This window comes from Salmo salar, chromosome 18 (assembly GCF_965601325.2).
Source record: "Salmo salar chromosome 18, fSalSal1, whole genome shotgun sequence".
NCBI classification, from domain to species: domain Eukaryota; kingdom Metazoa; phylum Chordata; class Actinopteri; order Salmoniformes; family Salmonidae; genus Salmo; species Salmo salar.
Genome location: NC_138308.1, coordinates 100756779 through 100768339, shown reverse-complemented (window position 1 = coordinate 100768339; position 11561 = coordinate 100756779). Strand labels below are relative to the sequence as shown.

The 11561-nt window shown below is 43.4% G+C and overlaps 1 protein-coding gene across 3 annotated transcripts in view; it reads right to left on the bottom strand.

Moving 5' to 3' along the window:
- Positions 1 to 1513: 1513 nt before the first annotated feature.
- Positions 1514 to 11561, bottom strand: part of LOC145861820 (butyrophilin subfamily 1 member A1) — a 315627-nt gene continuing 305579 nt past the window's right edge. The window contains exons 1-4 of one of the 3 annotated variants that reach the window (XM_082965427.1): positions 9878 to 10136; positions 7465 to 7821; positions 1856 to 2140; positions 1514 to 1665 (exon numbers count right to left, since the gene is read on the bottom strand). In XM_082965427.1, coding sequence (XP_082821553.1) covers positions 1529 to 1665; positions 1856 to 2140; positions 7465 to 7821; positions 9878 to 9950 — 852 coding nt within the window. In that variant the 5' untranslated portion in view covers positions 9951 to 10136 and the 3' untranslated portion in view covers positions 1514 to 1528. Of the gene's footprint in view, positions 1666 to 1820; positions 2141 to 7464; positions 7822 to 9877; positions 10137 to 11561 lie in introns of those variants that run through there. The other 2 variants (XM_082965428.1, XM_082965429.1) reach the window with 2 other exon arrangements.

Below are 11561 nucleotides of genomic sequence, written 5' to 3'. Positions count from 1 at the left end.
GTGATTAACAGTTGACCCATCAGTATTATAGTAATAAACCATGAGGTCTGTGATTAACAGTTGACCCATCAGTATTATAGTAATAAACCATGAGGTCTGTGATTAACAGTTGACCCATCAGTATTATAGTAATAAACCATGAGGTCTGTGATTAACAGTTGACCCATCAGTATTATAGTAATAAACCATGAGGTCTGTGATTAACAGTTGACCCATCAGTATTATAGTAATAAACCATGAGGTCTGTGATTAACAGTTGACCCATCAGTATTATAGTAATAAACCATGAGGTCTGTGATTAACAGTTGACCCATCAGTATTATAGTAATAAACCATGAGGTCTGTGATTAACAGTTGACCCATCAGTATTATAGTAATAAACCATGAGGTCTGTGATTAACAGTTGACCCATCAGTATTATAGTAATAAACCATGAGGTCTGTGATTAACAGTTGACCACTTATCAGTTCCATTCTTTTATAAGTTCCTCGTAAAAATAAACCAATGTATGAAGCATTACATAGTAATGATTAACAGTCTGGATGTCTGCATCGATGTAATCTAATAGCTAATGTAAACTCTAACTGAAGCGTTCGCTTCCAGTGCTGTTATTTGCTGTTTGTGGGTCGACATGTTCCTAAAAAGTCAAATTTAACATAATCCGTTTTGCTCTATAGCTACACAGTCTGACTGAAGGTAACCTGGTATAAATGAATAGAGTCTAATGGACAGGATATGGGTCATTCCTAGTTATATCCTGATCTAATACAGGACTGAAGGTAACCTGGTATAAATGAATAGAGTCTAATGGACAGGATATGGGTCATTCCTAGTTATATCCTGATCTAATACAGGACTGGTCTGAAGGTAACCTGGTATAAATGAATAGAGTCTAATGGACAGGATATGGGTCATTCCTAGTTATATCCTGATCTAATACAGGACTGGTCTGAAGGTAACCTGGTATAAATGAATAGAGTCTAATGGACAGGATATGGGTCATTCCTAGTTATATCCTGATCTAATACAGGACTGGTCTGAAGGTAACCTGGTATAAATGAATAGAGTCTAATGGACAGGATATGGATCATTCCTAGTTATATCCTGATCTAATACAGGACTGGTCTGAAGGTAACCTGGTATAAATGAATAGAGTCTAATGGACAGGATATGGGTCATTCCTAGTTATATCCTGATCTAATACAGGACTGAAGGTAACCTGGTATAAATGAATAGAGTCTAATGGACAGGATATGGGTCATTCCTAGTTATATCCTGATCTAATACAGGACTGGTCTGAAGGTAACCTGGTATAAATGAATAGAGTCTAATGGACAGGATATGGATCATTCCTAGTTATATCCTGATCTAATACAGGACTGGTCTGAAGGTAACCTGGTATAAATGAATAGAGTCTAATGGACAGGATATCGGTCATGGGACCAGTCAGAGATCAGGTTAAACTCACCTTCAGTATGTTTAATATCTCTGACTGAGGGACTCTTAATGATGAGACATCAAGGACCAGTCAGAGATCAAGGTTAAACTCACCTTCAGTATGTTTTCTCCACATGTAGACACCAGCTGAAGCTGCAAGAACTACAACAGCTGCTGCTATTAGTAGACCAACAATCAACCCTACGTGTGATTTAGGAAACACGTCATCTGAAACAGAGAAGCCATGTCAAACCATTACAACACTACATATATACTGTACAGGAAGTAAAGCATCATTTATAAATACAGTACTACTGAAAACAGACCAATCAGGTCATCCCTTAGGAAACCGTCCTCCACTAACTAGTCTAACTAACTAGAGGTCTCAGGTATTTGGGTTAACCAATGAAGACCTCACCTGGGACATGAATCTCTGTCTCCTTCAGGTGGTTGATCTCCTGCTGTTGAACTCTACAGGTGAACCTGTTGGTGTCAGTCTGGTCCACGGTGACATGTCGTCTCACAGTGTAGAGGCCCTCTGAGTCCCTGTGTCTCTCTGGAGGTCCATCAGCAGGGAGGATGGTTCCAGAACTGTCCAGCCACTCCATCTCAGGTTCAGGAAACCAGCCTCCAGACTCACACTTCAGGACCACCCCCCAGCCTTTGGTTCCATCAATAGATATCACTGGCTGAGATACAGCACCTACACAGATACCAGATAAAACAGATCACTGGCTGAGATACAGCACCTACACAGATACCAGATAAAACAGATCACTGGCTGAGATACAGCACCTACACAGATACCAGATAAAACAGATCACTGGCTGAGATACAGCACCTACAGATACAAGATAAAACAGATCACTGGCTGAGATACAGCACCTACACAGATACAAGATAAAACAGATCACTGGCTGAGATACAGCACCTACACAGATACCAGATAAAACAGATCACTGGCTGAGATACAGCACCTACACAGATACAAGATAAAACAGATCACTGGCTGAGATACAGCACCTACACAGATACAAGATAAAACAGATCACTGGCTGAGATACAGCACCTACACAGATACCAGATAAAACAGATCACTGGCTGAGATACAGCACCTACACAGATACAAGATAAAACAGATCACTGGCTGAGATACAGCACCTACAGATACAGGGTTCATACACATGTTGACAGATGTAATTTCATGACTTCTCCATGACTAAACAAAATGTCCATGTTCAACAGTTGGTGGTGTCTCTATGTAGATATAGAAAAGTAAGTGTAATGTGGTATCAACACTGGCAAGCTGCTCTCTAATCTTATGTACCATCTCCTGTCATTGATCAAGGCACTTAACCCCCCCAAAGTAGAATACCCGTTAGGCTACTGTATAAAACTCATGTGGTCAACCCTCAGTCAGCAGAGATACTGGGTGGTCAACCCTCAGTCAGCAGAGATACTGGGTGGTCAACCCTCAGTCAGGAGAGATACTGGGTGGTCAACCCTCAGTCAGGAGAGATACTGGGTGGTCAACCCTCAGTCAGCAGAGATACTGGGTGGTCAACCCTCAGTCAGCAGAGATACTGGGTGGTCAACCCTCAGTCTGGAGATACTGGGTGGTCAACCCTCAGTCAGCAGAGATACTGGGTGGTCAACCCTCAGTCTGGAGATACTGGGTGGTCAACCCTCAGTCAGCAGAGATACTGGGTGGTCAACCCTCAGTCAGGAGAGATACTGGGTGGTCAACCCTCAGTCTGGAGATACTGGGTGGTCAACCCTCAGTCTGGAGATACTGGGTGGTCAACCCTCAGTCAGGAGAGATACTGGGTGGTCAACCCTCAGTCAGCAGAGATACTGGGTGGTCAACCCTCAGTCAGCAGAGATACTGGGTGGTCAACCCTCAGTCAGGAGAGATACTGGGTGGTCAACCCTCAGTCAGCAGAGATACTGGGTGGTCAACCCTCAGTCAGCAGAGATACTGGGTGGTCAACCCTCAGTCTGGAGAGATACTGGGTGGTCAACCCTCAGCCTGGAGATACTGGGTGGTCAACCCTCAGTCTGGAGAGATACTGGGTGGTCAACCCTCAGTCTGGAGAGATACTGGGTGGTCAACCCTCAGCCAGGAGAGATACTGGGTGGTCAACCCTCAGTCTGGAGATACTGGGTGGTCAACCCTCAGTCTGGAGAGATACTGGGTGGTCAACCCTCAGTCTGGAGAGATACTGGGTGGTCAACCCTCAGCCTGGAGATACTGGGTGGTCAACCCTCAGTCTGGAGAGATACTGGGTGGTCAACCCTCAGTCTGGAGAGATACTGGGTGGTCAACCCTCAGTCAGCAGAGATACTGGGTGGTCAACCCTCAGTCAGCAGAGATACTGGGTGGTCAACCCTCAGCCAGGAGAGATACTGGGTGGTCAACCCTCAGTCAGGAGAGATACTGGGTGGTCAACCCTCAGTCAGGAGAGATACTGGGTGGTCAACCCTCAGTCTGGAGAGATACTGGGTGGTCAACCCTCAGTCAGGAGAGATACTGGGTGGTCAACCCTCAGTCTGGAGAGGTACTGGGTGGTCAACCCTCAGTCCTGGAGAGATACTGGGTGGTCAACCCTCAGTCTGGAGAGATACTGGGTGGTCAACCCTCAGTCAGCAGAGATACTGGGTGGTCAACCCTCAGTCTGCAGAGATACTGGGTGGTCAACCCTCAGCTCAGCAGAGATACTGGGTGGTCAACCCTCAGTCAGGAGAGATACTGGGTGGTCAACCCTTATCCTGGGAGTACGGTGGACCACCCTTAGTCAGGGAGTACTGGGTGGTCAACCCATTATCTCTGCTGGAGGACGGTGGACCACCCATTATCTATCCTGGAGGACGGTGGACCACCCATTATCTCTGCTAGAGGATGGTGGACCACCCATTATCTCTGCTGGAGGACGGTGGACCACCCATTATCTCTGCTGGAGGACGGTGGACCACCCATTATCTCTGCTGGAGGACGGTGGACCACCCATTATCTCTGCTGGAGGACGGTGGACCACCCATTATCTCTGCTGGAGGACGGTGGACCACCCATTATCTCTGCTGGAGGATGGTGGACCACCCATTATCTATCCTGGAGGACGGTGGACCACCCATTATCTCTGCTGGAGGACGGTGGACCACCCATTATCTATCCTGGAGGACGGTGGACCACCCATTATCTCTGCTGGAGGACGGTGGACCACCCATTATCTATCCTGGAGGACGGTGGACCACCCATTATCTATCCTGGAGGACGGTGGACCACCCATTATCTATCCTGGAGGACGGTGGATCACCCATTATCTATCCTGGAGGACGGTGGACCACCCATTATCTATCCTGGAGGACGGTGGATCACCCATTATCTATCCTGGAGGACGGTGGACCACCCATTATCTATCCTGGAGGACGGTGGATCACCCATTATCTATCCTGGAGGACGGTGGACCACCCATTATCTATCCTGGAGGACGGTGGATCACCCATTATCTATCCTGGAGGACGGTGGATCACCCATTATCTATCCTGGAGGACGGTGGATCACCCATTATCTATCCTGGAGGACGGTGGATCACCCATTATCTATCCTGGAGGACGGTGGACCACCCATTATCTATCCTGGAGGACGGTGGATCACCCATTATCTATCCTGGAGGACGGTGGACCACCCATTATCTATCCTGGAGGACGGTGGATCACCCATTATCTATCCTGGAGGACGGTGGATCACCCATTATCTATCCTGGAGGACGGTGGATCACCCATTATCTATCCTGGAGGACGGTGGATCACCCATTATCTATCCTGGAGGACGGTGGACCACCCATTATCTATCCTGGAGGACGGTGGACCACCGTTGATGTAAAACATTGCAACATTACAACCAAATACACTTTATGCCTTTAGAAATAATTTGCTCATTCAATATATCAAAGATCAAATGGCTATGGTGGCTACACATCGTTTTATTCAACTATAGCAAGTCCATGTTCTTCATGAAATGAACCTTTTCTAGTTCAGTAATTTATCTTAGCTGCCTAAGAAGTTTACTTTGCAGGCTGACTAGCATCTATTGAGTTGCAATGTCCCATACATTGGATGGCCAAATCAACTGGAAGTATCTACAAAACAAGTTTTGAAGCCACAATATTTTTTCCAAAAATTAATGTCCACAATTCACAAATTATTATTTTGATTCACATGATTCGATTCAATTGAACTGAATACAATGAAGTCAATCATTAGTTTTGTCGAAAATAAATGAATAATACAATTAATCACTGTAGGTGTATATATGCTTGCAGAACAATTCTACCCTTGTTTTTGGAGAAAAAACAATTCTAAACATTTTTCACAAAATGCATATAATTTATAACATCTCAGACACAGTCAAGCACACACACAGATCCTGCATCTCTACCCTTGGAAAGTACAATCAAACAGTCACAATATGCAAACTTACAAATATATATATACTGCTCAAAAAAATAAAGGGAACACTTAAACAACACATCCTAGATCTGAATGAATGAAATAATCTTATTAAATACTTTTTTCTTTAGATAGTTGAATGTGCTGACAACAAAATCACACAAAAATAATCAATGGAAATCCAATTTATCAACCCATGGAGGTCTGGATTTGGAGTCACACTCAAAATTAAAGTGGAAAACCACACTACAGGCTGATCCAACTTTGATGTAATGTCCTTAAAACAAGTCAAAATGAGGCTCAGTAGTGTGTGTGGCCTCCACGTGCCTGTATGACCTCCCTACAACGCCTGGGCATGCTCCTGATGAGGTGGCGGATGGTCTCCCATCATGAGATGAGGCAGGGTTGATGAGCAGGTAGTGATGATGCTGGTTTGGAAGTCATGAACAGAACCCTGCAGCACTCCAGTATTAACAGAAAGATGGTCAGAAGTCATGAACAGAACCCTGCAGCACTCCAGTATTAACAGAAAGATGGTCAGAAGTCATGAACAGAACCCTGCAGCACTCCAGTATTAACAGAAAGATGGTCAGAAGTCATGAACAGAACCCTGCAGCACTCCAGTATTAACAGAAAGATGGTCAGAAGTCATGAACAGAACCCTGCAGCACTCCAGTATTAACAGAAAGATGGTCAGAAGTCATGTCATCAACCTGAATACATTGTGATGTAACACTGAGATAATCATTAAACCAGCAACAGCTTTACTTGAAAAACATCAATAATTCACTGTGTCAAAAGCCTTGGACAAATCAATTAACAAAGCAGCACAACGCTGTTGACTATACAATACCTTCTCTATAGTATGTATTACTATCAGTACATAGTAACTACTGTGAGTCAACAGCAGGTAGTAGGAATATTAGGACACAGCAGTGAGTCAACAGCAGGTAGCAGGAATATTAGGACACAGCAAGTGTGACAGTGTGGGAGGTTTTGATGTGTGAGGAGTGTGTTGTAAAGGCTGTGTGCTGAGCAGCTGAATACATGATCTATAACAGAGGAAGGACTGATGAGGGAGGAAGACCAGCTGAATACATGATCTATAACAGAGGGAGGAAGACCAGCTGAATACATGATCTATAACAGAGGAAGGACTGATGAGGGAGGAAGACCAGCTGAATACATGATCTATAACAGAGGGAGGAAGACCAGCTGAATACATGATCTATAACAGAGGAAGGAAGACCAGCTGAATACATGATCTATAACAGAGGAGGAAACCAGCTGAATACATGATCTATAACAGAGGGAGGAAGACCAGCTGAATACATGATCTATAACAGAGGAAGGAATGATGAGGGAGGAAGACCAGCTGAATACATGATCTATAACAGAGGAAGGAAGACCAGCTGAATACATGATCTATAACAGAGGAAGGAAGACCAGCTGAATACATGATCTATAACAGAGGAAGGAATGATGAGGGAGGAAGACATGTTGATATTTTAGCAGCCAATCATTTAGCCAGATTTACCAATACAACCTCTGATCACATCTCCAGTATTCATGACTCACCAACAAGGAGTTGAACGGTGGTTTCCTTCACCTGGCTGGTCAGTGTTGGAATGAAGCACATATAGCTTCCAGCATCAGAGAGAGTAACTCTGGTCAGCTTTAAGGAGACGTTGCCGTTCTTCAGTTCTTCATTAAACATTGATGTCCTTCCCCTGTAGGATGGAGACTGGTCCTCATTGGAGTCTCGACCATCACGGTAAAGATGGACGTTTTCTGTTGTCAGGTTCAATCTTGTCCACCTCACTATCATGGTCTCAGCACTGGCTTTGGGTTTCAGGGAACATGGTAGAATGATGTCATCACCAGCTAAGGCATCGACTGGGTCAGCCGGTCCAACAACCTGAACCTCAGACGACCCTGGAGAAAAACAGATGACACCCAGTTAAAGATACCTGGTAACTTCCTGTTGTTCCATGGATTCTGGCCCATATGACCCCATTCATTCCTATGTGGAGACTCAATAGTGAATTGAAGCCAAATGAAGTCGTTTAAGATGGCGTCTCATGTGGGAGATTTATGAAGACTGTTTGAGCTACTCCAGGAAGGCTAGCTCAGTGCTGCCCCCTGTCATTAAGTACCTGAAGTTGAAGGCCAACCGGGGTACTGCAGGCTGCCATTAAGACGTTGCAGGCTAGCTCAGTGCTGCCCCCTCTCATTAAGTAACTCAAGTTGAAGGCCAACCGGGGTACTGCAGGCTGCCATTAGAAACTACACACTGAGTATACAAGTGAGTGAGTTTACATAACATTATGAACACCTGCTCTTTCATTGGCTGCCAGATCTGGGCCGAATGACTCATTTAGGACTCGGACCGTCAGACCCAGTTTTAGATCTGGTCGGTGTTGTGCCGAAAATCCCCCCCCCCCCATTGACTCATCATTCATCATTGACAGCTGCCTTGAAGGACACAAATTCAACATGCTTTCTGCTACTGACATCAATGAATTGTAGGTTAAACTGACAACGTAGAGAAGAGCAGAAATCTCAACTAGTCTCAGCAATGAAGAACTGAGTGTTACACGTAAATTACATAAATGTACACAAAGGGGGGGGATTTTCAAACCGGAATCAGGCCAGATGTGAGTTAGACGTTTGTGCTACCTGGGTACATAACTTAAAAGTATGTCTGATATGTATTGGGGTGCACAATCGTGTATTGATTTGAAAACCAATAGAAGAATCTTAAAATTAATTATTAAACTCACAGGCAGCCAGTGCAGAGACCTTAAAACCGGTGTAATGTGTTCTCTGTCTGGTCTTGGTCAGTACCCTGCAGCATTCTGTATGTTTTACAGTACAGAGACCTTAAAACCGGTGTAATGTGTATGTTTTACAGGTACAGAATAGAGGTGCGACCGATTATGATGTTTTCAACGCCGATACTGATGCCGATTAATCGGACGATTATTTTTTTATGTTGGTAATAATGACGTAAAATAAATAATGAAACATGTTCAATGTTGGTTTAAAGTAATGCAAAAACAAAGTGTTGGAGGAGAAAGTAAAAGTGCAAGGTATGTGCCATGTAAAAAAGCTAACGTTTAAGTTCCTTGCTCAGAAATGGGACACATATGAAGATGAGCCATTTCACATCGGCTTACACCAGCCTCTGGGGTTGAAGTCATAAACAGCGCAATGCCACCGCTCAGTCAGACTGCTCTATCAAATCATAGACTTAATTATAACATAGTAACACACAGAAACACGAGCCTTTGGTCATTAATATGGTCGAATCCGGGAAACTATCATCTCGAAAACAAAACGTTATTCCTGTTACACAACCTTCAATGTTAGCTTAAAATTCTGACTAAAGAGAAGACGTTTTACGATCTGAATTCTTTGTATCTCTTCAACTTTGCATCTTCAACTGAGATGGTGAAACATCTTCTCTTTCTAGTCATAAACATGGCTATACTTCCTTTAGTCTAACACTTTTCACCACTTTCTACGTATTCCACGGATGGACACTATTTTCACGCCACTTCGATACAGCTACGATTTTCGTAACAATTTAGCAGAGCATTTTCGCTAACCTACTCTTTTCTTAACCTAACCTATATCTGAAGTTCTCCTCTCCGAACCATCTGGCCAACCTGGTTAAATGAAGTTCAAACTAAAAATAAAATACAAACCAGCTACGAACACAGTCACTGCCGTATCGAAGTAGCGGGTAAATAGTGTTTGTCTACCACGACACCCTACAGCACCACCACACCCCAAACTGTCCTGTCTACCAGACACCCTACAGCACCACCACACCCCAAACTGTCCTGTCTGATCAGACAACACAGCGACGACAAGACATCTACATTTCCTGCACTTGAATTCGCCCCGTTTCTTTCTTGTTAATATTATGTTCAGATAATAAAATAGCCTACAGGATAAATAATGAAGGAATAATGTTGTGTCCTACCTGTCGTTATCAATGAAACACTGATGAACAGAATCCCTAAACACCAGACCGCCGAGGTCGGAAAGGTCTTCATTTCACTACAAAACAAGTCTGACTCCAAGGTAAAGCTGTTTGTAACTGGTGAATAAAACTATTAGGAGTTTAGAAAAATAAACCAAAACAGTCGAAAGGCTAATTTATCAACGAACAGAATGTAACACGACGTCTGTTCCAGAAATAACGGGGGGAAAGGGCGGTGGAGTTTCACACTTTACTTTCACTTTCACTTACAGTACTTCTAGTTGCCTATCATCTCGCGATATCTAGCTCCATCTAGTGTTCTGATATGGACATTAACTTCATGTCATCTCGCGATATCTAGTGTTCTGATATGGACAGTAGTAAATATTTTAACTTACAACTTGTGATGTGAAATGACCCAAGAACATTGATCATATAACATTAATGTGACTTTCACTGTCAGCTGTAGTCTAGATAGATGTGTGTGAGAAGTATGGCAGAAATTACACTAATTTAATCATAGGAAGGTAGAGTTATCACCATGTTGCTGCATTATCTAATGATTCAGGAATAATTCAGCATTAGAGATACACTATATATACACAGTACCAGTCAAAAGTTTGGACACACCTAGTCATTCAAGGGTTTTTCTTTATTTTGACTATTTTATACATTTTAGAATAATAGTGAAGACATCAAAACTATGAAATATTACATATGGAATCATCTAGTAACCAAAGAAGTGTTAAACAAATCAAAATATAGTAGCCACCCTTTGCCCCGAGTGGCGCAGCGGTCTAAGGCACTGCATTTTAGAGGTGTCACTACAGTCCCTGGTTCAAATCCAGGCTGTATCACATCTGGCCGTGATTGGGAGACCATAGGGCAGCGCACAATTGGCCCAGCGTCGTCCGGGTTTGGCCGGGATAAAAAAATAATTTGTTAATAACTGACTTGCCTAGTTAACTCATCCCGAACCATCTCAATTGGGTTGAGGTCGGGTGATTGTGGAGGCCAGGTCATTTGATGCAGCACCCCATCACTCTCCTTGGTCAAATAGCCCTTACACAGCCTGGAGCTGTGTTTTGGGTCATTGTCCTGTTGAAAAACAAATGATAGTCCCACTAAGCGCAAACCAGATGGGATGGCGTATCGCTGCAGAATGCTGTGGTAGCCATGCTGGTTACGTGTGCCTTGAATTCTAAATAAATCACAGATAGTGTCACCAGCAAATTTCTCAAACATATGACTATTTTACACCATTTTAAAGACAAGACTCTCGTTAATCTAACCACACTGTCCGATTTCAAAAAGGCTTTACAACGAAAGCAAAACATTAGATTATGTCAGCAGAGTACCCAGCCAGAAATAATCAGACACCCATTTTTCAAGCTAGCATATAATGTCACATAAACCCAAACCACAGCTAAATGCAGCACTAACCTTTGATGATCTTCATCAGATGACACTCCTAGGACATTATGTTATACAATACATGCATGTTCTGTTCAATCAAGTTCATATTTATATCAAAAACCAGCTTTTTACATTAGCATGTGACGTTCAGAACTAGCATACCCCCCGCAAACTTCCGGGGAATTCGCTAACATTTTACTAAATTACTCACGATAAACGTTCACAAAAAGCATAACAATTATTTTAAGAATTATAGATACAGATGCAC